At 38.3% G+C, this 26,938-nt stretch overlaps 1 protein-coding gene across 3 annotated transcripts in view; it reads right to left on the bottom strand.

Moving 5' to 3' along the window:
* Positions 1 to 17,143: 17,143 nt before the first annotated feature.
* Positions 17,144 to 26,938, bottom strand: part of CNOT6L (CCR4-NOT transcription complex subunit 6 like) — a 116,723-nt gene continuing 106,928 nt past the window's right edge. For all 3 annotated transcript variants that reach the window (XM_059385603.1, XM_059385587.1, XM_059385593.1), the window contains exon 12: positions 17,144 to 24,565. In XM_059385603.1, coding sequence (XP_059241586.1) covers positions 24,353 to 24,565 — 213 coding nt within the window. In that variant the 3' untranslated portion in view covers positions 17,144 to 24,352. The remainder of the gene's footprint in view (positions 24,566 to 26,938) is intronic.

The following is a 26,938-nucleotide window of genomic DNA, read 5'->3' on the forward strand; positions in this document are numbered from 1 at the left end:
TCCACAATTAGAGGAAAGGGCTATGCTTCTTGTGCTTCTTCTTCTTCTGCCTGCTTACTCTCAGATTTACTTCCAACCTTCCTTAGTTCTGCCTGTATCTCAATGTCGACATTTTTCAGGCTTTCTTAACAAGTGGCTCCTGAATAGGTTTAGCAAATGGGAAGCTTTGCTGGAATATGTGGGGGTGGGAGAAGAGAAGGAGCCAAAGTATTTTGCCCTCTCTTTCTCTGACTTGGTGGTATCTCTGGCAGTAGCTGTTTGTCCATAACACCAACTCCCATGGGATAATCATTCTTATGTATTTCAGATCTTGTAAGATTGCCACTTGGAGTTTCCAGCTCCTATTGGATAGCCCAGTTTCAGAGCTTTCGTAGCACTCTGTCCCCTCTACACCCTATCCACCAAAAGAGTGGTAGCAGCTTCCTGCTTTTTCTAACTTCAGGATTGCCTCAGTATTTTATTTGGCTTCTCAGTTCTTCTATGACCTCTGTAACCAATCACTTGCACTGAATCTCTTCTGTTTGTGACACCCAAAGTAGTTTCTGCTTTTCTGAATGGCTTCTTACAGATAGAGCTCTTTTTACCAGGAATGGTCACAGGAAACTGGTATTCAACATGGAACTGGGATTGAATTGTCATTTATTTTACTAGAACGCAGTGAAGACCTCCTTACCCTAGTAATTCGACATGCAGTGGCATCATAATTACTTAAAATGTAACCTGTGACTTCTTGAAAACTAGTATAGTACAGGGTAAAAATGATGCTTTGTTCAATTAATTAATGCACTTGACCATCTTAATAATTTTGATTAATAAGAATTGTGATTAACAGGGAAGAGTGTACATGAAAATAGGCCTAAGACCTTGAACTTTTAACACAAAATCTTAAGCTATGTAGCCATATTCCATAGCCCTATAGCCATAGGACAGACATGTCTGAGAAGCAAGCCCAAGTCTTAATAACACAGGCTGCAAAGTTGCACATTAGTTAAATTTATTATCAAGTATTTTATGTTAAGGACCCTAGATGGAAAGGAGTATTTTGCTGAGACTTTGGATGGTGACATTTGGGCAGACAGAGTGGAGGCTGCAAACTCCAAACTCCCCAACTCCCTGGACCTTACTAGCTATCAGAAGCAGTTGGTCAATTTAACACCTCACCTGAGGCAACCAATCTTCACTTACATGAATACATTTACATGATTTCACTTGTGGTTGTTGCCTGAGAATAGAATACTGATTCTCTGCAGATGCCATTCTAACCACCCCTCATTGTCTCTAGTCTCACAAAAAGAGTTCTATCCAACACAGACCAGATGGAAAAGTGCAGGTCCTGCTCCAATAAAAGACAGCAAACACACCAAAGGATTTGCAGAATTCTGTCAATTTGTATTTAAAGAAATCTGGGAAACATGTATGAGAATATGTTTTAGTCTATTTGGGCTGATACAACAGCCCAAATTTGGGCTGTCCTCTGTGAATCAGAGGACACTATCAACAGAGTGAAAACACAATCCCCAGAATGGGAGAAAAATACTTGCAAATCACATATCTCGTAAGGAATTCCTACCCAGAATATATAAAGAACTCCCAAAACTCAAAATCAAGCAACTCAATATTAAATGCACAAAAGACTCAAATAGACATTTCTGCAAAGAAGATATACAAATGACCAATAAACTCATGAGAAGATACTCAATATCACTAATAAGCACAAATCAAAACTACAGTGAGACATTGCCACCTCACACCCATTAGTATGGCTACTGTCAAACAAAATGAAAAAAAATAATAATAACAAGTGTTGGTGAAGATGTGAAAATATTTGAACCCTTGTGCCTGCTGACAAGAATGTAAAATGGTATTGCCACTATGGAAAATAGTATGGTGGTTCCTCAAAAAATAAAAACAGAATTATTATATGATTCAGCAATTCCACTTCTGTGTACAGACTTAAAAGAATTGAAAGCAGAATCTCAGAAATATTTGTATAGACATGTCCATAGCAGCATTATTCACAGCAGCTAAAACACAGGAACCACTTAAGTGTCCATCAACAGAAAAATAAATAAGCAAACTGTAGCATATATACAATGGAATATTATTCATCCTTAAAAAGAAATTCTGACACATGCTACAACAGGGATGAATCTTGATGACATTATTCTACATGAAATAAAAACAGTCACAAAAAGGCAAATACTGTATTCCACTCATATGAGGTATTTAAAGTAGTCAAAGAGGGGAGGAAGCAAGATGGCGGAGGAGTAGGAGAATGAAATAGCATTAGGTCCCAAGAGTTCAGCTAGATAGTTATCAAACCAGTCTGAACAGCTACAAACTCAACAAGAGATAGAAGAAGAACAGCAGTTGTAGAAACAGAAAATTGACCACTCTCAGGAAGGTAGGACATGTGGAGAAGTGAACCCAAAGCAAAAGGAAGATAGACCTCAGGGGGATGGGCCAGGTCCTAGCAAGCAGTGGGGCAAAATCAAAACTTTCAGAAGTCTGCTCAACTGAGGGAAATCACTCTGGAGGCTAAGCAGTGATGGAGCCCTCGAGGGGACAGTGTGGTCTCAGGGTCACACAAAGACCAGGGATATCTCAGTGTGGCAGAGCTCCCATGTATCGAAGCAGGGAAACTGGTTAGAGACAGAGCCAAAGTGGGGGCCCTCAGCTCAGGGCTACCTTAAACTGTGATCCAAGACACAGTTGGGCCACTGCTCTTTGAGCAGAGACCCCATAAGTGGCAGATCTGGAAAGACTCCCCTCTGTCCTCCTCCAGGAGGAGTGGCACCAGAGCGCACTGTAGGACTCTGCTGAGTTTGGAGACGCCAAATTGGGCCGTATGCCAGAGATAGAAATGTTCAGTCACGGGCCGGGTGAGCATGAAGCACAGCTAGAGACCAGGGAGACAGGAGGGATTGACTGCTTTTCTCTGATGGTGAACTGAGGAGTAGGGCCCTGAGTGCTCAGCTCTTCTGGTTGAGAGATTGGGAGGCTGCCAAATTCATTCCCATGCTCAGAGCTCTACAGAAAGCATTCAGGGAACAAAAGCTACTGAGAGCAAACCTGAGCAGATTACTTAGCCTGACCCCTGGCAAGGGTGGTACAATTCCACCTCGGACAAAAACATTTGAGAATCATCAACAGGCACCTACCTCCCCCAGAAGATCAGCAAGATCATCCAGCCAAGACCAGGTTCACCAATAAATGAGAACTGCAGAACTCCTGAGCTAGGGGAAAGCAACATATATAATTCATGGCTTTTCCCCCATGATCCTTTGTCTTGCAAAGTCAAATATTTTAATTTCATGTTTTCTTATTTTTTTTCCTCCTCCCTCTTTTAACATTTTTTAAATATTTTATCTTACTAATACCTTTCCTTAAAAAATCTTTTAAAATTTTCATTGTTATATTCATATTTTATCTCTTCATTGTATGTAACCTTATTTATTATATACATATAGGTGTTTTTTTCTTTAAAATTTTGGGATATAATTTCTTCTAATAGACCAAAATATATCCTAAATCTAGCTCCAGCCTGATCACATTCTCCTCTATTTTCTTTTCTTTTTCCAACCAGCTTATTTTATCAATTCCTTTTTTAGAATCTTTTAAAATTTTCATCTTTACACTCATATTCCAAATCTTCATCATGTTTACCCTTATTTTTGTATAAATATAAGTTTTTCTTTCTTTAAAATTTTGGGACATACTCTATTCTAAGAGATCAGAATACATCCAAAATCAAGTTGTGGCTCTGTTCTATCTGCCAATCTAATATACAGATATAGATATAGATAGGTATATATCTATATAGATATATATAAATATATACATTTTTTTCTTCCCCCTTTCTTCTACCCCCAGTTTTGGGTCTCTTCGGATTTGGTTAGTGTACATTTTTCTGGGGTCTTTGCCACCCTTTTAGTATTTTACTCTCTCATTCATATACTCTTATCTGGATAAAATGACAAGGCAGAAAAACTCACCACACACACACAAATAAAAGAACAAGGGGCAGTACCAATGGCTAGGGACCTAATCCGTACAGACATTGGTAATATATCAGAACTAGAGTTCAGAATGATGATTATCATGATCCTAGCTGAGCTCAAAAAAGGCATGGAAGATAATAGAGAATCCCTTTCTGGAGAAATAAAATCCCTTTCTGGAGAAGTAAAAGAACTAAAATCTAGACAAGTTGAAATTTTAAAAACTATTAAAGAGATGCAATAAAAAATGGAGGCTCTTACTGCTAGGATAAATGAGGTAGAAGAGACAATTGGTGATATAGAAGGCCAAATGATGGGTCTACGGCCATACCACCCTGATCGTGCCCGATTTCGTCTGATCTCGGAAGCTAAGCAGGGTCGGGCCTGGTTAGTACTTGGATGGGAGAAGGCCAAATGATGGAAAATAAAGAAGCTAAGCAAAAGAGAGATAAACAACTACTGGACCACAAGGGGGAGAATTCATGAGATAAATGGTGTCATAAGACAAAACAATATTAGAATAACTGGGATCCCAAAAGAAGAAAGAAAGAGAGGGGCAGAGGTATATTGGAACAAATTATAGCAGATAATTTCCCTAATATGACAAAGGAAACAAGCATCAAAATCCAGGAGGCACAGAGAACACCCCTCAAAATCAATAAAAATAGGTCCACACCCCAACATCTAATAGTAAAAGTTACAAGTCTTAGTGACTAAGAGAAAATCCTGAAAGCACTTCGGGATGAGAGGTCTGTAACATACAATGGTAGAAATATTAGACTGGCAGCTGACTTATCCACAGAGACCTGGCAGGCCAGAAAGGACTGGCATGATATATTCAGAGCACTAAATGAGAAAAATATGCAGCCAAGAATACTATATCCAGCTAGGCAGTCACTGAAAATGTAAGGAGAGATAAAAAGTGTCCAGGACAAACAAAAACTAAAAGAATTTGCAAACACCAAAGAGCCCTACAGTAAATATTGAAAGGGGTCCTCTAAGCAAAGAAGAAGTCTAAAAGTAATAGCCCAGAAAGGAACAGAGACAATATACAGTAACAGTCACTTTACAGGCAATACAATGGCACTAAATTCGTATCTTTCAGTATTCACCCTAAATGTAAATGGGCTACATGACCCAATCAAAAGACATAGGGTATCAGAATGGATTAAAAAACAAGACCCATCAATATGCTGTCTATAAGAAACTCATTTTAGACCCAAAGACACCTCCAGATTTAAAATGAGGGATGCAAGACTATACTTTCAGGGATCATTTCTATAGTTTGTTAAAATGAGGGATGGAAAACAATTTACCATACTGATGGACCTCAAAAGAGGGCTGGGGTGACAATCTTTATATCAGATAAATTAAATTTCAAGCCGAAGACTACAAAAAGAGATAAGGAAGGACACTAAATAATACTTAAAGGGTCCGTCCAACAACAAGATCTAACAATTTTAAATATCTATGTCTCTAACATGGGAGCCAATTATATAAACCAATTTATAACAAAATCAAAGAAACACATCAACAATAATACAATAATAATAGGGGACTTTAACACTCCCCTCACTGAAATGGACAGATCATCTAAGCAAAAGATTAACAAGGAAATAATGGTTTTAAATGACATGCTGGGCCAGATGGACATCACAGATGTATTCAGAACATTCCATCCCAAAGACACAGAATACACATTCTTCTCCAGTGCACATGGGATTCTCTGGAATGAGTCATATCCTGGGTCACAAATAAGGTCTCAACCAGTATCAAAAGACTGTGATCATTCCCTGCATATTTTTAGACCACAATGTTCTGAAGCTAGAACTCAATCACAAGAGGAAAGTTGGAAAGAACTCAAATACATGGAGGCTAAATAGCATCCTACTAAAGAATGAATGGGTCAACCGGGAATTTAAGAAGAATTGAAAAAATTCATAGAAACAAATGAAAACACAACTTTTCAGAATCCTTGAGTCACAACAAAGGTGGTCCTGAGAGAAAAGTATATAGCAATACAAGCCTTTTTCAAGAAACAAGAAAGGTCTCAAGTACACAAACTAAGCCTACAAATAAAGGAGCTGGAATAAGAACAGCAAAGAAAGCCTAAACTCAGCAGGAGAGGAGAAATCATAAAGAGCAAAGCAGAAACCAATGAAATAGACACCAAAAGAACAATCAAACATATCAATGAAACTAGGAGCTGGTTCTTTGAAAGAATTAATAAGATGGATAAAGTCCTGGCCAGACTTCTCAAAAAGAAAAGAAAAGGAACAAAATTAACAAAATCATGAATGAAAGAGAAGAGATCACAACCAACACCAAAGAATTACAAACAATTATAAAAATATATTATGAGCAACTATATGCCAGCATATTTGACACTCTGGAAGAAATGGATGCATTCCTAGAGACATATAAATTACCAAAATGGAACGAGGATGAAATAGAAAACCTAACAGACCCATAACCAGTAAGGAGATTGAAGTAGTCATCAAAAATCTCCCAGCAAACAGGAGCCCAGGGCCAGATGGCTTCCTGGGGGAATTCTACCAAACATTTAAAGAAAAATTAATTCCTATCCTCCTGAAACTGTTCCAAAAAGTAGAAATGGAAGGAAAACTTCCAAACTCATTTTATGAGGCGAGCATTACCTTGATCCCAAAACTAAAGACCCCAGCAAAAAAAACAGAATTGCAGACCAATATCCTTGATGAAGACAGATGCAAAAATTCTCACCAAAATACTAGCCAATAGGATTCAACAGTACATTAAAAGAATTATTCACCACGACCAAGTGGGATTTATTCCTGGACTGCAAGGTTAGCTCAACATACACAAATCAATCAATGTGATACAATACATTAATAAAAGAAAGAACAAGAACCATATGATACTCTCAATAGATGCTGAGAAAGCATTTGACAAAGTATAGCATCCTTTCTTGATCAAAACTCTTCAAAAAAATAATAAAATAAAATTAAAAAAAAAAAAACTCTTCATAGTGTAGGATTAGAGGGCATATACCTCAGTATCATCAAAGCTTTCCATGAAAAACCCACAGCGAACATCATTCTCAATGGGGAAAAACTGAGAGCTTTTCTCCTAAGGTCAGGAACATGGCAGGGATGTCCATTATCACCACTGCTATTCAAAATAGTACTAGAAGTCCTAGCCTCAGCAATCAGACAACAAAAAGAAATAAAAGGCATCTGAATTGGCAAAGAAGAAGTCAAACTCTCTCTCTTTGCAGATTAAATGGTACTTCATGTGGAAAACCCAAAAGACTCCACTCCCAAACTGCTAGAACTCATACAGGAATTCAGTACAGTGTCAGGACATAATACCAATGCTCAGAAATCAGATGCATCTCTATATACTAACACCAAGACAGGAGAAAGAAATTTAGGTGTCAACAGCATTTAAAATTGCACCCCAAACCTAAGATACCTAGGAATTAACCTAACCAAAGAGGCAAAGAATCTATACTCAGAAAACTAGGCCATCATATCCAAAAAAATGGGCAGAAGATATGAACAGAGACTTCTCCAATGAAGACATACAAATGGCTATCAGACACATGAAAAAATGTTCATCATCACTAGCCATCAGGGAGATCCAAATTAAAACCACATTGAGATATCACCTTACACCAGTTAGAATGGCCAAAATTAGCAAGACAGGAAACAACATGTGTTGGAGGGGATGTGGAGAAAGGGGAACCCTCTGGCACTGTTGGTGGGAATGCAATTTGGTGCAGCCTCTTTGGAGAACAGTGTGGAGATTCCTCAAGAAACTAAAAAGAGAACTTCCCTATGACGCTGCCATTGCACTCCTGGGTATTTACCCCAAAGATACAGATGGAGTGAAAAGAAGGGCCATCTGTACCCCAATGTTTATAGCAGCAATGGCCACAGTCGCCAAATTATGGAAAGAACCAAAATGCCCTTAAACAGACGAATGGATAAGGAAGATGTGGTCCGTATACACTATGGAGTATGATGCCTCCATCAGAAAGGATGAATACCCACCTTTTGTAGCAACATGGACGGGACTGGAAGAGATGATGCTGAGTGAAATAAGTCAAGCAGAGAGAGTCAATTATCATATGGTTTCACTTATTTGTGGAGCATAAAAAATAGCATGGAGGACATGGGGAGTTAGAGAGGAGAAACGAGTTGGGTTAAATTGGAAGGGGAGGTGAATCACGAGAGACTATGGACTCTGAAAAACATTCTGAGGGGTTTGAAGTGGCGGGAGGGTGGGAGGTTGGGGTACCAAGTGGTGGGTATTGTAGAGGGCACGGATTGCATGGTGCACTGGGTGTGGTGAAAAAATAATGAATACTGTTATGCTAAAAATAAATAAATTTAATTAAAAAAAAACTATAGAATACTCAAGAAAGAAATTGAGGAAGACACAAAGAAATGGAAAAACGTCCCCTGCTCATGGAGTGGAAGAACAAATATTGTGAAAATGTCTATGCTAACTAAAGCAATCTACACATTTAATGCAATCCCTAACAAAATACCATCAATTTTTTTCAAAGAAATGGAACAAATAATTGCAAAATTTATATGGAACCAGAAAAGACCCCCAATAGCCAGAGGAATGTTGAAAAAGAAAGCCAAAGTTGGTGGCATCACAACTCCAGACTTTAAACTCTGTTACAAAGCTGTCATCATCAAGACCATATGGTACTGGCACAAAAGCAAATACATAGATCAATGGAACAGAATAGAGAGCCCAAAAATGGACCCTCAACGTGATGGTCAACTAATCTCTGACAATGGAGGAAAAGAATGTCCAATGGTAAAAAGACAGTCTCTTCAACAAATGGCGGTGGGAAAACTGGACAGCCACATGCAGAAGAAGGAAACTGGATCATTTCCTTACACCACACACAAAAGTAGACTCAAAATGGATGAAATACCTCAATGTGAGACAGGAATCCATCAAAACCCTTGAGGAGAACACAGGCAGAAACTTCCTCAACCTCAGCTACAGCAACTTCTTCCTAGAAACATCGCCAAAGGCGAGGAAAGCATGAGCAAAAATAAACTACTGGGACTTCATCAAGATCAAAAGCTTTTGCACAGCAAAGGAAACAGTCAACAAAACTGAAAGACAACTGACAGAATGGGAGAAGATAATTGCAAATGACATACCAGATAAAGGGCTAGTATCCAAAATCTATAAAGAGCTTAACAAACTCAACACCAAAGAACCAATCAAGAAATGGGCAGAAGGCATGAACGGACATTTCTGCAAAGAAGACATCCAGATGACCAACAGACGCATAAAAAAGTGCTCCATATCACTTGGCATCAGGGAAATACAAATCAAAACCACAATGAGATACCACCTCACACCAGTCATAATGGCTAAAATTAACAAGTCAGGAAATGACAGGTGTTAGAGAGGATGCAAAGAAAGGGGAACCCTTCTATACTGTTGGTGGGAATGCAAGCTAGTGCAGGCACTCTGAAGAACAGCATGGAGGTTCCTCAAAAAGTTGAACATAGAGCTACCCTTTGACCCAGCTATCACACTACTGGGTATTTACCCTAAAGATACAAATGTAGTCATCTGAAGGGGCATTGATGCACCCAAAGGTTTATAGCAGCAATGTCCACAATAGCCAAACTATGGAAAGAACCTAGATGTCCATCAACAGATGAATGGATAAAGAAGATGTGGTGTATATATACAATGTAATACTATGCAGCCATCAAAAGAAATGAAATCTTACCATTTGCAACAATGTGGATGGAACTAGAGGGTATTTTGCTAAGCAAAGCAAATCAATCAGAGAAAAACAATTTTCATATGATCTCCCTGATATGAGGAATTTGAGAGGCAGAGCACAGGTTGTGTGGGGGGGGTAGGGGAGTCTAAAATGAAACAAGATGGGATCAGGAGGGAGACAAACCATAAGAGACTCTTAATCTCACAAAACAAACTGAAGGTTGTTGGAGGGGCGGGGGGCAGAATAGGGTGGTTGGGCTATGGACATTGGGGAGGTTATGTGCTATGGTTATGTTTGAAATGTGTCTGATGATTCACGGACCTGTAACCCTGAGGCAAATAATACATTATAGGTTAATAAAGATAATTTTTTTAAAAATACAATTTTAAAAAATAAAGTAGTAAAATAGATAGGAACAGAAAATAGTATGGAAGTGGCCAGAGGCTTGGGGAGGAGTTTGGGGGGAAGGAGGGTGAATAATAAATTATTGTTCAATGGGTATAGAGTTTTAGTTTGCAAAGTGAAAAAGTTCTAGAGATCTGTTGCATAACAGTATGAATATATACAACAGTATAGAACACTTAAAAAATGGTTAAGACAGAAAATGTCAAGTTTTTACCACAATAAAAAGAAAGGTAATGCAAATAAAGTACAAGAAAAAAAAAAGATTAAAACATGAAAACAGATGCTGAGTGGAAAAAAACAAAAGTGCATGCTAATGATTTGCTTGCTTGTTTCCACACTTATTTCTCATTCTTTATTCTGAATATACCATGTGAATACTTTTCAGTCTTCTTTGCCAATCACTTCTGGTTAAGTTCAGCCAAGGAGAGACATGGTAGAGAGCTGTAAGGAAGAAGAGAAAGCCAGCATCTTTCTCTCTTTCTTTTGCTGCTACAGGTAGCATTTCCAGCAGACACTTGGGTCTTCTCCGTGACCCCAGCCCTTAAAAGATAGCTCCTCCCTTTGTGACACCACCTCCCACAGGCAGTGTCTGCCACAGTTCTAACTCCTGATCTGTAACCCCATCTTCTCCTGATTTCCAGTGGCTTAAACATTACAGTGGCTATTAGATGTCGTTAATCCCCATTTTGCCTTACAATGCACTATTTTTTTTTTAATTTATTTTCAGAGTAACAGTATTCATTGTTTTTGCATCACACCCAGTGCTCTATGCAATCTGTACTCTCTCCAATACCCACCACCTGGTTCCCCCAACCTCCCCCCCCCTGCCCCTTCAAAACCCTCAGATTGTTTTTCAGAGTCCACAGTCTCTCATGGTTCACCTCCCCTTCCAATTTCCCCCAACCCCCTTCTCTCCATCTCCCCTTGTCCTCCATGCTATTTGTTATGATTATCACAAATAAGTGATAATCATATGAAAAATGGGCAGAAGATATGAACAGACACTTCTCCAATGAAGACATACAAATGGCTATCAGACATATAAAAAAATGTTCATCGTCACTAGCCATCAGGGAGATACAATGCACTATTTGACAACATTTTTTCCTCGCCCATTTAACTCATGCCCTATATTCTACTCATCTTGATTGAAAGAGTGTATCTTCGGTTTTTTCAACTGAATCCTAACTAATGCAATCTCTTATTATAGGTACTTCCAAACCAAATCCATATGAAGAGACCATAAGTCCCCATAAATCACACCATTTGACCTACACACTTTTTTCCTTAAGATTCCTTAAGAAAAGAAAAAGAAAGGGTGCTCATGAGCTGGAGAGGAATAGAGGAAACGAATCTTAAGTAGGTTCTCGACTGAGCACAGAGGCAGAGCCCATATGCAGGGCTGAATCCCATGACCCTGAGATCGTGACCTGAGCAAAAAGCCAAAACAAGCACTCAGTTGACGAGCCAGATACGCCAGATCTACAGACCTTTAAATAAGGTCTACATATTTGTTTCTATGTTTTGCACATCCTTAAGTGTTTGATATATATTTATGAAATATACACATACATACTAGGAACTTATCATATATGTCAAGTACTACAGTCTTCTTTAGTAAGATTCTTATAATCCAAGAGCACTGGTGTAATTACCCACCCTGTGGATATTCCAGGAAAAGAGATTGCGAGATGGAGACTGGCACTAAGGAAGTTTTGTGGAGAGGCCCAAGATCAAACCTGGGGGCGGAAGAAATGCAGTCACAACAAAGACCTTGACCATTGCAATGAGGGCTCTGGAGCTGGCCACATCCATTCAGAATTGTCACAGGTCTATGTGAGAAGGCTCAACTCATTAGCCCCACATTCACCAGTCACTGATATCTAGCCACAGATAGATATCCCCTCCCAGAACAGGGCATGACGTCTGGCAAGGCAGCTGTCCTACCTCAGTCTGGGGTACTTTTCAGGAATATTCTCAGTGGACATCCCACTCCTAGATGAAAGTCCTTAAGAGTTACCAGTAATCAGAGCACCACCTTGAGCCAGTCACTTGTCTTGTATAATACATTTTTAAAGCATCTCCATCCTCTGCCCCCCAGAATTACAAAGGAAAGTTAAGTAAGATGAACTAGTTCTGTGTTGCAGCTGTTCTGGGGCTACAGTTGATACCCATCATCTCCCTCCTCCACTACCCACCAACACTAAACTTCCTGTCACTCTCAACCAGCATCTCTGCTCTCGATGGCTGATCTAGTGGGGTAACCTAGAATTTGGTTTGCTTTTTTCATGATTTTTTGCACTTGTCAGTTACACAACAAAATGGAGCAAGGAAATGTCCAGAGTCAGCAAGTACACCCCTGGGTGCCAAATATATCCCTCCCTGTGCCCATTGTGTAGCAGCAGCTGGACCTCCAATGCCATAGGTATGCATAGCCCAATAGGAAGGGCCACTTGCACTCTAGCCTACGCTTGCTGCCAAGGTCCTTCCCGTTTCCTACACCAACTCATGACCAAGAGCACACAGTTATTGAGTTACGAAGTTCTTTGGGCCTCAGTTTCCTCACCTGAAAAAATTAAGAGAATTACAGTACATATTTTACTGGGCTGTTGTGAAGATTGAATGGTTTCATGTATATAAAGCAAATAAATAGTACCTGGTACAAAATAAATCATGGAAGAGTAAATTCTAGTTTTTATATTAATTTACATATTTGCCGTGATCCACAATAAAGAAATGCAAGTGCCTAGAATATGCTTAGAAAACACAGGACTACTCTTAAGATTTTTTTTTTAAGATTTTATTTATTTATTTGACAGAGAGAGATCACAAGTAGGCAGAGAGGCAGGCAGATAGAGAGGAAGGGAAGTAGGCTCCCTGCCAAGCAGAGAGCCCGATGTGGGGCTCGATCCCAGGACCCCGGGATCGTGAACTGAGCCAAAGGAAAGGCATTAACCCCCTGAGCCACCCAGGTGCCCTTTAAGTTTATTTTAATAAGAACTTTATCATTTGCTGTTGTAATTTTAAGTACATTTCCTTGACTTGTTTTAACAGAATTCAAGATCGCCCACCACATCATATTTGAGGATAAAAGCTGAACCTCAACAGATGAGAGAGTTAATAACATCCAGGTAAATGACCACTGACCATGAGGGTCGAGCAGCCATTGGATAAATCTTCTCCTCTTCCACTCCTCAGGTGGACATTCACAGGTGAATCTTACTTGGTTCCTTGGAGGGCTCCTGGTAAGTTCAAGCCTTAGTTGCTCACAGAAGTAATCAGCAGAACACACCATTGAATGGGCTTGTGTTCTTTCCCCATTTAATTCTTCCTAGTTCCCACTCTTCTTTTTTTTTTCTTTTTTTTAAAGATTTTTTCTTTATTTATTTGACAGAGATCACAAGTAGGCAGAGAGGCAGGCAGAGAGAGAGGAGGAAGCAGGCTCCCTGCAGAGCAGAGAGCCCGATGTGGGGCTCGATCCCAGGAGCCTGGGATCATGACCTGAGCCGAAGGCAGAGGCTTAACCCACTGAGCCACCCAGGTGCCCCGCCACTCTTGTTTCTTAAGACCACATCTCAACATCAACTACCTGCAAGGAAGATCTCCCAGACTCTGTTCTTTGGAGAAACTTGGGCCAAGACAGTCATTAACAGAAGCAGCCCAACAAAGCAGATGCTTCTGGATTTGGATCACTCTCTAGTCACTCTGTTGGTGGATGACCCCAGTGCACTTTCACTGGTGGTGGATTTGAAGTACAGGTGGCAGAGAAGCACCAGCTTACAGGGGAAGCAGTAAGCCATATGGTGCAGTTTTAAGTATAAGGACTATGAGGTTGTCGGGTTCTCAAGATTTACTTTGGACATCTTGAAAAAAGAAAATGACAGGCTCAGATTAGCCAATTTCAACTCCAGACATACTGTGAAAGTCAGATACACCCAGAACAGTGCTTTAATGATTATTTCAAGCAGCCATGGGGTAAACAATGCTAAAGATCAGACACAGGATGTGTGTAATGGTTGCAGAGCCACAACAAAGATGAGCATAATCTTCAAGGTTGTGCAAAGTGAGGTTCTAAATGCTGGGATAGGAACATGGGATAGAAAAACCAGAGAAGAGTCACCTGGGTGACTTAGCCAGTTAAGCTTTGGATTCTTGATTTTGGCCCAGGTCATGATCCCAGGGTCATGAGATCGAACCCAGCACTGAGCTCTGCACTCAGCGGGGAGTCTGCTTGAGATTCTCTCTCCTTGTCCTCCACCCCTCACACCCTTTCTCTCAAATAAATTTTTAAAACAAGTGAAAAGCCAGAGAAGCTCAAATCCCCAGATGTCCTTGAACCATTAGGGCCCTCCCCCTTCCTAGAAAAAGAAACCTCCTTTTTCTGGATAACTTGCAAAGTTCTTACTTGTGAAAGATGCCTCAAAAGACTGTTTGTCCTCAAGACCCACCCATGCCTCCCTTCTTTGAACTTGAGATCAGTAATTATGGTGACATCACAGTACCAACTGAACAGATGTATATAGCACTTAAACCAAAAGAAAATAGCTTTCACACCCAAAGACTTCTAAAGACCTGACTAATTCTAGGTCCAGGGACTGAAGAAACATACAGTAGTGGATCTTGAAAGTGTTGAATCTGAGATATCTAAGACTGCATAAGGAATAATGTATTGATGTGGTAGCATTCTATTGTGATTCAAGATTTTTAGTCATAGTAAAAAGTCAGTCCTAATAGCAGCAGGCATGAATTTCTTGAAATTAGGTGTGGCAGGTGGTGTTCCTTTGGAAGCATATTCTGAAATAGAGATTAATGTGCAACTTGTGGGAAACTCTGGGATGGGATGGCTGAGGTGGACTCAGACTGAGCCTTAATACCCACATATCTTCCAGGCATTGGAGGTCCCCAGTAAGGGGTCATTTCAGGCTCACAATGCTAGTGTACAAAGATTCATCGTTCTGACATGAAAAAGTAAGGTTGTTGGTACACAATGGGAGGCAAGAATAAGCCTATGTGGAACCCAAGTGATTCACGGACAGCTCTTGCTTCTTTCACGTCCAGGGATGGCTGGCAAACTCAAGCAACCATGCCCAACAAGCACAAAACATCTTGTTGGGATGAAGATCTTGGTTGCCAAACCCTAGGAAAGCAATCTAGATCCACTGGTGCACTTGTGCAAAGCTGAGGAAAATCTGGAATGCTGACAGAAGAGAGACAGTGACAACTAGTCATCATAGCCTCAAAATCAGCTGCAGCAGTGGACTCTAACTTGTTCTCCTCCTCCGTGTTTTGTTGAGATTACACTGCGTCATTATGTCAGTCCTCAGATGCCTCACATCCTCTCAGCTCACTTCCTTACTGCCATCATAGCTTGGCGACCAATTGCACACAAGTGTAACTTAATAGCACTTCGCCTTTTGCTTTCTGTACCATCACCCACTCCATTTCCCCACTACTATTATATGGGATTCCTGCAGGAACCTACTTAGTGAATTTAATAGATGTACAAACAGGAAGAATTAACACACTTTTCTCATGGGAGCCCACAAATTCTCTCCTCTCTCATCCCTCATGAAGACAATTTTGAGTGCATTCTACTCAGCTCCTCAAAGGGTCAGTGGCAAGTTTATGTCCCCGTTGCCCAGAGAGGTGATTGGCTCAATATTGCACCATTGACTTGGCTTTCCCTCTTTCTCTATTGTTATTCCTACACCCCTGTTCTTCCCTGGGATCATTTCTCCAAATAAATTACCTGCATGCAAACTCGTCTTGATGTCTGATTTTTCTAACATTTCATGAGATTCAATTTCTTACATCCATTTTACCATTAAGGGTACATTTTTATCAAGGTCACATGAGGGAATGCAAGGACACTTGGTTAGTGTCTTGATTCCTCTATTTTAGGAGTATCTTCTTAATAAGCCAGTTGTCCTAAAATCTGGTCCCTCTGAGATACACTTGAAGTGATTCTATTCTGGAGTGCTTCCTAAAGGCTAGCCAGTGTCAAGACCTCTATAAAGAAAGGATCCTTGGGGTTGGTAAAAATGGCCAGTCACTAGGCACTGAGCTAGAGATTTGCTGATGCTCACAATCTGTTACCACAAAACCTTCCATTACCTTCCCTAAGCACTTATTAAACTGGACAGTTGTTTTGTTTTATGCTCTTCGAGAATAATCTGGTCTCTATCAATCACACCATATCTTAAAATCACTTTTCAACTGAATATCCCTAAACAGTTTCAAAATAGCTATTTGTGAGCGTTTCCCTCCCCCCTTCCAAGATTCTAAAAATTTAAGATACCTTTACTATAACACTTTAGTATTTTACGTCATAAAAGAGTGTTTGCAAAGTGAATTCTTGGGAGGATATGGAACTTGTACAACTTTATATCCCCAAAGCACTTTGCTCATAGTAGATACTTGAAATGTTTGTTGAATGGATTTATTCTAGGTCTTGGGAGGCCCGCTTATTGAGACAGATTACTGCTGGTAACTCAGCAGATCTGATGGTTGTATATCAGTCAGGATGGGCTAGATCATGCTGCAATAACAAAACTTTATGAAGACATTGAGATTTGGCTGTTGTTTCTCTCACTTCATTTTCTGTGTAGGTCAGCAGGCAAGCTCTGTTTGTCAAAGTCAAAGACTTAGGATGGAAAGTTGAATCTCAATATACACTTCTATCATCACCAAGGCAAGAAAAGGGAACATGGCAAATTGCACACTGGGTCTTAAAGCCTCACTTCTGAGTCCCTCTGCTCATATTTCTTCAGCCAAAGCAAGCCATAACTAAGGCTAACTTCCAAATCTATTCTAAACAAAGTACTATTTAAGCAGTAATATAGCTTTCACAGGGGTTGGGGGAGAGTAGCATGAATCTGTAACTTTTTGCCTGAATTACCTTGGCTTCCTACTTCACTTTCCAAGAGATGTACTAACCTAAAAGCAAACACATACTGCACAAATACAGTAAAAAACCAAGACAAAGGTATGCAGTTGCAAAATGGCCATTTATTGCCTACAGGGGAAGGAAAGGGCGGGAGAGAAGAGGAAGTACACAGGTGCAAGGAAACAAGCATATATTTAGCCCTATACATCATGTGTGAGCAGTACCCAATCTCCAAAATGGAAAAAAGTATTTTGTCATCTGACATAGTAGTTAAGGTTCTTAAGCACCTCCCTCTGAGCTGCCACAAGATTTAAAAGGCAGGACTGCTTTGTTTAGTCAATGTTCACATTAATGAAAAAATACTACCACCCAACTGTGTCCTTTTGCACGCACATTTTGTACAGTGTCTATTGTGAAAACATCTCAGCTGAGCAGTTTGCTCAAGTTTCAGACCTCATCAACCGTTTAACTGTAATAAATAGAAAAATAAAGCAGCTGGTGATTTTGTCAGAGAGAATGTGTTCAGTAAGAGCAGAACCACTTTCTCCAAGGATGACAGAGTGTTAAATGATTAGGACACCACAGAACCAGTCTATTAAACATTAAACACTAGTAAGCTATAATTACATGGCACTTCATTAAGTCTCTGATTAAAAAGAGAATGATTTTTTTTTTAAAAAAGAACACAAAGAAGAAAAAAGAAAAAGAAAGGAAAATCTTAGATCTAAACTGATTACTGGAACACAGTAACAAATTGATTTGGTGCTTGGCTTTTTCTTAGGACAAAAACAAAGTAAATATACAACCTAAAACAGGAGAATTTGTTCTGAAATAGTATCAGTAGAAACCCCCAAGTATTCAGAGGAAAAATTACCGAAATATCTTGTTCAGTTTTAAACTGAAGTGCTTTGCTTACCAACCATTAAATTAGTTACAAAAACACTTTATAGGCCACAGAATGACTCAAATTTAGGCAAAACAATGAATTATTAACTTAATGCCAAATAATGAAAATAAATGAACCTTTCCCTATTTAAATGGTAAATGGAGTTGAAGAGTAGATCGTCTCATGGATATTTAGTTGGCACTTGTTTTATGGTTGAAAGAAATCACAATGGAAGATATAAATTAACCCATAGTGAATGTGATCAACACCCTGGCCTTTCCGAAAGAGAAGGTACACACACTTTCTCTTAAAAAACAAAAACAAAAAACAAAACTCCCTCCATACCACCCCATCCAGAGGTAAAAAGGCCTAAGTTTGAAATGCTCATCCTCAAAATATTCCAAGGACTCCAATGAACTCTATTCCTCAACTTCTCCTGGATGAAAGAAATGCTTACATTTGGACAACTGTACGAATGCCCATAGTGCACTTCTCAGTGCTGCTGGTGTTTAAGAAATTTGCCACTCACAACACTGAACAATTCCAGATCCAGTGTGCAATAATACAGCCATCCAAACTCCTCCCCACCCCGCCCCCCCAAAAAAGTTGGCAGAGCACCGCTCAGGAATTTCACAGGTAAGGGAATATATTTTTAGCAAGTTAAGCACAGAGAAAGAACAGTACAGCTTCTGAATACATACACACCCAGACTACTGCATCACTTACTGTATCAAGACTGAAACAAGTAGCAGGAAACTAAGCCTGTTAAGAAGCAAAGCCATTGTTTGACACATCAATGCTGAGCCAATTGTGTGAGTTAAGATAACTAACTAAACGAATAGGGTACATATAACCACTGTTAGCTTCAAAGAAAATACAGTTATATGTCAAGTAACTAGAAATTAACACAAAACTAAAATGAGCAAGGACGGACCACTTCTGAGAGGGTTACCACGATTCTTATGCTTTTAGAGTTGAAAGTGACAGATACACAAGTAGGAAAATTATCTAAATCTGGAGCAGATTGTTGAAACAAAGAACTACTAACAGGTGCCAAACTATGACTTCTCAAAGTTTCGGAAAGCTGTATGTACCAAGGTACTATGCCAAAAGAGTCATATCACTTGGCATTTACATACCCTTTTCAAAATGTGATTTATTGTTTCTGATAACGCAATTTCTAATTTCAGAACAATGCTACTGAGTTTATACTAAGTGCCATAAAAAATGAATATTTAGTTGACAGAAATGTCCTTATTTCATATGTTTTGAAAGTAAAATTTTACTTAAAAACATTCCATTACTTCCATGTCATAACGTATGCTGAATAAAACCTCAACATGCTTGTTTTCCTTTGGTTCCAAAAATAACCCAAACAAACTTAGGCCAAAAGGAATTACTAAGTAGGTTAACCAAGCTTGTTTTTCCTAGTTATCTCCCTACTTCTTGCTGTAGGACTTGAGTAATTCAACAGAGAAACTTACATAAAGAAGGCATTTGGTTAAAATAATAAAACATGTACGCTCTCCTTAACCACCTTCCTGAAAAGAAATTTTTTTTTTCTTTTCATGGATCTTATTCAGAACACCCTGCAGTATAGCTTGAAGAGCTTTCTTCTTTCTTCTTCCCCAGAAGCTTTAAGATGATGCTTATACAATAAACATTTCCAAATCATTCTGTAAAATGAAAGATGCTCTTGCCATCCTGTTCTGGAAACAGATTTCAACTTTGGTAAATAAGCCAGGTTAAAGGTGTACTAACTTATTTAAGTCTCAATTTGAATTTGGTGATCATGATGCCATAAAAAAATTAAATCAAAGCAACCATAAGTATAAAAGTTCTCATCTGCCTACAAACTGAAAACTTTAGTTGAAGTTCCTGGCTTAGAAAAATATTCTACTTTTCCTAGTTAATTTATCTACCTAGAATTCTCAAAGTTCTATAAACATGACATAATTCAGAAGGAAAAGGTTAAACAAACCTACGCATTAGAAAGTTGTTTTTTTTTTTAAAGGGTAGGGCAGGTTGGAGAGAAAGAGAGTACCTCATAAATGTGAGAATTCACATTTCTGTCAAAATATAGGTACATGAGTGCTACTTTTGAAAACGTGCCACGAAGTCATTGCTTGCTATATAACCATTATTCTATGGCCTGCCAAATATATCAGAAACTATGTTTTCTGTGACCAAAGCTACTGCTCAGTCAGTACATTTTACAAAGCTATTAAAATCTCTCAGAATATAAGACTTAAAAACAAATAAGTACTGGTAAGTACTGGGACACAGTCAATTTGCTAGAAAACCTAGCCCTGTATTAGGAATGAAAACCACATGCCTCTCATTCCATCAAAGAACATATTTAATCTATTTTGTCTTGTGCTTTCTCTACTTCTTGCTATTTGATTTGAAAGTATAGAGAGCATTTGTGATTTTTAGAAACTCTTGGAAATGCAAATACAAACTTAATTTTTCACCCACTTAATAAGAGATACTTAGGAGATACAATTTTAAAATGGAACACAGTTATATTTGCCTATGTTCCAGTTTTAATGTGCCACATCCTCAATTCTAACACAACCCACCAAAGAATCAAGTGATATGAGCCTTAGGTATCTTTCAACTTTCTCCCTTCTCTGTGATTCAATACATAACTGGAACACACCAAATAACAGGGACAAATAAGAAAAGAAGCTTTATATTTCTGCAAACTACAACACTAAAACACAGTGGCTTCTTTAATACATTCACACAGGATGCTTATTAGTAAAATTAAACATCTGCCTAGGAATATCAGAAAAGTAATTTGAAAAGAAAGAGCTTGGAACAAGGCAAACGGGGGGAGGGGCGGGAAGCTGGTCTCAGAACCCATTGTGCCGTTACCTGACTTGAACATGTGATATTCAAACGAACGTTCACACGCCTTACATCAAAGAAATGAAACGAAAATATTCAGCTACGTTGTACAAAATTTTTTTTACATAAAACATCATAAATCTTGAACAGATTTACTATATCTGAATTCTAAAAAGTTGCCTATAGAATGGTGCTGGGATTCTGTTCTCTGCTTGCTTTTAGGCAGTGCTGTTGCTTAAAAGTTGACACCAGGCACAATATTTTAAAACAAAGTCAACAAGCAAGGAGCAGTAAGTGGATTTGAGCCTTTCCCAGATGTCAGTCCTGAGGATGCTGCAATATTCCCCATCAAAATGTGTAAAGCTATGAGGCGGATACTGATGCCTGAGAGAGTGGGTGACTTGACATGCACTTGTATGACTGCTGTAATAGCAAACAGTGCAGTTTTCCCTTCCTCAAACAACACTGTTTTAATAAATTTAAGGAACACTCCAGTTCTTAGACAATTATCAGAAATCATATTTAACAGTTAAAAACAACACATATTATCACAACCTAAAAATGCCCAAATTTTCTCTTAGCTTCAGATAAAATATGCAGCAGCCCCAATGGCATAAAGCTTATTAAACTTAGATTCTGAGAACTAGAAAGTATATAAGCATAAATATTGACTTTCATTGAATATATACCATATGTCATTCACCTCTTCCTTTTGGCTTCTCACTGCCAAAGTTCCGAACGGCATGCATTGTAACGAGACAATACTGAGGAGAGCAGCATTTCTGACCATCTGAATCGGCAGCTCAAAACAGATACCACTCCTTTTACAAAGGGAACAAAGGGTGAAAGGTGGGTGAGATCTGGGCAGGGGGCTAAAGGGAAACCGTGCACATGAAATTTGGGTTACCATGCCCCAAGTGTGTGTGCCACCCAAAACATAACACAATTACCTACTTCAACAGAGCTACTACCAACATTTACTAAAACCACATTAAAAATACACAGGATAATGAATGCTTTGAAAGAGTGCATTTGGAAGCAGAGAGAACCCAATTACACACCTTCCTGCAACAGAGTGCCTCGATCATACACAAAATAAACTTAAGCTGTTTACAATGTTTCCCAATTTTTTTTTATTTTTTCCCTCTACATTTAACTATTAAAAAAGTTTTTTATTAATAAATGGGCTCCTCTGTGGTTCATATACAATCATAAGTGAACTTTAAATTCCATTTTATACAAACATCTCAAAAAATATTGGGAGTGAAGTATGGTAGGAAATATTGCTCACATTGCTAATTAACATGCGTGTATGAAAGGAGGAAAATGTTCTGTTAGTGCATATACCTCCAGAGCAGAAAACCCGCCCGACACAAAAGATTTAAAATAAAACATACAGTAGCTGATTACAAAAAAAGGTAATGTCCACAAAATTAAGTTTTTCATGCTATTCTACTTTCCAGTACTATGGTTCAGGTAATCAATTTGCATGGCTAGATGTTGAATGTTTGAGGTATATAAGAAGGGATATCTGCACACTGAGGAAAATCTGTCACCTTAATGGTTGTTTCTTTGTTATTTGTTTGTTTATTCTGGTACTTTACCATTTTTAAAAGAATATTTTATTTACATCAAACTTCACTCAACTACAATGACATTCCAATTATAACAGATGACAAACAACGCCTCTATCACTAGGCACTTTTAAAAGGGAGTTTAGGCTTTACAGAACCCTTCTGATGCAATCCCGTATATGACATTACATCATCCCACCACCCTCGTCCCACTAAAATTATCCTTCTCGGGAAATATTATCTTATACAGCCTGATTAATTTACTATGGAAGAAATTAGTATAAAAGGACCAAAGGAAATGCATCATTTAAGACTAATAAAACAGCCTAAGGTGTTAGGTTTGAAAGAGGAGGCAAATTGTATATATTTAAAACTAATTAAATAATTTAAATTTGACCTGTACTTTATATATTAGTGAGACACAAATATAGGCTATTTTCTTTTAAAATTTCATTCACATAATGGAAAATTTCTTGTTTATTAAAAATATCACATTTTGAGACTAGAAACAGTAAAGTGCATGAAAAGTTTAAAATATAAATTTCAGAAAACTCTTATAGCAGCAAAAAAGCAGAATAAAGAAAAACTTAAAAACACAGACACAACCTTTTCCTGTTAACTGTGCCATAATTAACATCAAGTAGCCAACCAATTTTTCCCCCAGAAAACAGTATTACGTTCACTGCCTCGAGTCACAGATTTTTAACTGGCCCCTCCTGGGCAAAAAAAGGGTTCCAACACTTCTGAAGAGCATGGACAGCTGGGAATAAACCAGTAGCTTCTTAATTCAACCCTGACAGACAACAGAAACAAAGATTAAAAGCATATAATGGCCATTTGGCAACTAGAGTCAGGAAAAATGATCCGAGGTTTTCAGCTACTCCCTGTTCTTTCTACGTCGCCCCCAACCAAATCCTTTCCACTGTTACCTCAAAAAGCCAAAACTAGTAGCCCACTTGTCCTACTTCAGGAAACACATGAGATATTTGTATCGCTTTTCCCTTTTAAAACTTGGATCAGGGGGTTTTTATTCAGTAGTTTGTTTATTTTTTTAAACATTTGACTATAACAGCAAAAATTATTATACAGATCATATAATATCTGTTTCTCTAGCACAACCAGACAGAAAAAAGGTAGATGAGAATAATGAAAAATACTGGACACTAATTTTGTGGGCATCCTAAAATATAACATATCCTATTTTCAAGATGTGTGGCAGTAGAAATTACCCACTATTTCCCAATAAATAAACTGGACAGAAAGGCTTAAAATTAATACTTCTAATGAGGTTATAACTAATAGAGGAACTAAATACAGTGACTCCTCAAAAAAAAAAAAAAAACCAGCGCTTGCCCAACAAACTGTCATGTGCTGTTGAATGCCTGATTTTGAAAGCATATTGTGCAACCATCTTTAATTTCTCTATTTTTCATATTATGGTTAAAGGCTGTATCATAGTTTATGTACAGATATAGCAAATTTAAGTGCTTTGTTAATGGGCAAAAGACTTGGGGAGCCAAAAATCAGTTTGTTATAATGGAAAACAGAAATCCAAGAAACTTTTCCTGTAAGGCATGCCATCATTCAGTTTAAAATGTCATATTTATAGTTTTTAAAAATTGCCTTTTACAAAAATGGTTGGCTCATTTGAAACCATTCAAAAGAAAGTATTTGTTTTGGAAAAACAAATACACTCTTGTTGGGCCTTAAATTGGTGATTTATTAATTATGAATGTTGACTCCTAATATAATATGAAGAAGGTCGAATTTAAAAACATGTTAAATTAAAAATTTGGAAAGAGTAATACTTTGGTTCCAGCCCTAGTGCCAAATGATACCAATATGCACAAAAATGTACAAAATCTTAGAGCAAACACATAATGAAAGGAACCTGAAGAAGCAGCTTAAGGATGGCCATACTTCACTCCTACATACTTTGATTTACAACTGTACAGGTCCATAGCAACAGCTCCCCCGTCGTTGCGGGGCAGTACTCCACTACCTCCGATTAGGCAAGTGAACACCATTGACAAGAGGCAGAAGTGGAGGGTGGAGTTCAAGTTGTGTTAACAGTGAGAAGTGGTCTGAAGGGATGTGAGGGTGCGGACACCCAGTGATGTTGTTCTCAACCAGCCATTGAGGATCTAAAGGCCCCAGGACACCAAGCACGTTCATATGAGTCTTGGAATAGAAAATGTAGTCAATCACGCCCTGGAAAGAGATGAGAGGTTGGGGAAAAAGAAAAATAAATGCTTAGAAAGAAAGAATAACTCAAGATATATAAAGAACAATCCATGATTTGTAAAAGCCAAATACCTGAGTCACCTGTACTTTCGGTACCTGTTGTCGTGACAAGAAGTCAAAAAGGACTCAAGTCTTCAGTGGGTATTAACGAAATAAAGAGGGCTCAACAGGGAAATACGTGGCCCTACTGGTCAGAGAGGCCTGCATTTGTGTCCAAGTGGTAAGCAAACTAAGCTAAACACACCATGTTGTGTCTAGGCATCTTCTTTAAAAATGGCTTGCTTAGGTCAGTGAAATCTAATACATCAGTATAAACATTATGGGAACTACACTAAATCTATCAGTTTCAACGAGCTGTTTTTATATAAATGTGTGACAAAAAGGTATGACCCAAATTAACTTTTTAATGTTAACTGGCATTATTTTCAGTTACTTGCACATCAAGATATCCAAATATACCTGAATGATGGTAAAGCAGGTTTCAGATTTGCCAATTCTAGTTCAGCTTTCCCAGATATGCCACATATGTACAAAATACTACATACACTTAATTTTTCTAATGTGTTCTTTTTCTCAGGTTCTCATTTTCACAAATTCTGGATTCTTTGCCAAAAAAATTTCAGCAGGGATGTTGTGTGTGTGTGTGTGTGTGTACACACCCAACTCTTGATTTCAGCTCAGGTCTTAATCTCAGGGTCATGAGTTCAAGCCCTGCACTGTGTTCCACACTGGGCATGGAACCGACTTAAAAAGGGAAGGAGGGATTATAGTCAAATTTCTTCCTAGCCGTATCAAGAGAGCCTGAGCCCAAGTGCGGAGAAATATTTCCAGATATGGAAGTATCTATTTAGAAATGCTACACATAATGAGTTCCAGTAGTCTTTTAAATGTTATCACAATGAAATGGGCTACTTAAAAAAAAAGAAAAAAATTTAATGAAAAAAACTTGTATTATCAAAATTTGAAAATAATTACTTCAGTTTGTTGGTTCTGACATGACCAAGACCAAAATAACGACATTGTTCTTTTAAGGAAGAAGGCCTCATTAACATTTAGAAACCATAACCTTGCCACAAATTAAGGTACCTACTTGAATCCAAGAAATGGACTTTCTGCCATTTATACTCCAAGTTCAAATAGTTATTAAATGATATTTGTACAAGGTATTATCCTTTCATTTTGGCTCATGCCCAGTTTTACAGTGACATTTTAGGAAAAGGGTTCACAAGGGTCAGGGTGGATTTATTTGCCTTTATGAGACCACCCCTTTGCTTCAACTATAAAGTAAAAAAAAAAAAAACACACACACACAACTGAAATACTCTGTTATGTAGGTTGGATAAACCTAGTGACTTTATTAGAGTGTCATCATGCAGATCAACTGATAGACTTACAGAATCCTTTGCAAACACAGGCCTCAAGAAGATGTTAAACATTCTAGAAAGTAAGACATACTTAATTGGAGGCATCACTTGTAACTATTTTCTCAGTGTGAAACATCCAGAGTAAAATTTCTCAATCAGAACCCTTAGCAAGGACGTATCTGCAAACTCATCCAAATATCTGTACATATGTATTTACATTTATATACTGCCATTTCCAAAAAGTAGGTTATTAGACTAATGATTCCTAACCTTTTCCTGATTCAAACTTTTTAAAAGGCTATAATGTAAGGAAAATAACTTTTATATTAGGAAAGACTGTAATAAGTCTATAGAAATGTATTTGATAAAAGGTAAAAATAATGAAAATAATTTATGAGCTAGCATTATGCTAAGTTTGTATTATAAAAAGAAGGTTAGAAAATTATATACTATAAATTTCATAATGTAATAGAGAAAGATTTACTACTTGACAAAACAAAAAAAGATTTACTACTTGCATTAACTGGCTCAGGCACACCCTTAGACTGGTGGGATAGAGAACAGCAACAGTGAAAAGTCTGAATTAAGCTGTTAATTCAATGTATCTGGTGTTATAGTCTAAAGGTTTCTGTCCCCCTAAAATTCTCAGGCTGAAATCCTAACTCCTAAAATGATGGGAGGTGGGGTTTTGGGGAGTTAATTAGGTCATCAAAGTAGTGTTCTCATGAATGAAATTAGCGCTTTATGAAAAGAGGCCCCAGAGAGCTCTCTTAGACTCTCTGCCACTTGAGGATACAGGCAAACAGCAGTCTGCAACCCGAAGAGGGCCCTCATCCAAACCCAACCATGCTGGTACCCCGATCTTATACTTCCAGCCTATAGAACTGTAAGCAATGAATTTCTGTTATTTCTAAGCCACACAGTCTATGGCCCATATTCTGTTAGCTATTATGAGGACACCTGGTCTACAAGTAAT

The sequence above is a fragment of the Mustela nigripes genome, chromosome 1 (assembly GCF_022355385.1).
Source record: "Mustela nigripes isolate SB6536 chromosome 1, MUSNIG.SB6536, whole genome shotgun sequence".
Lineage (NCBI taxonomy): Eukaryota > Metazoa > Chordata > Mammalia > Carnivora > Mustelidae > Mustela > Mustela nigripes.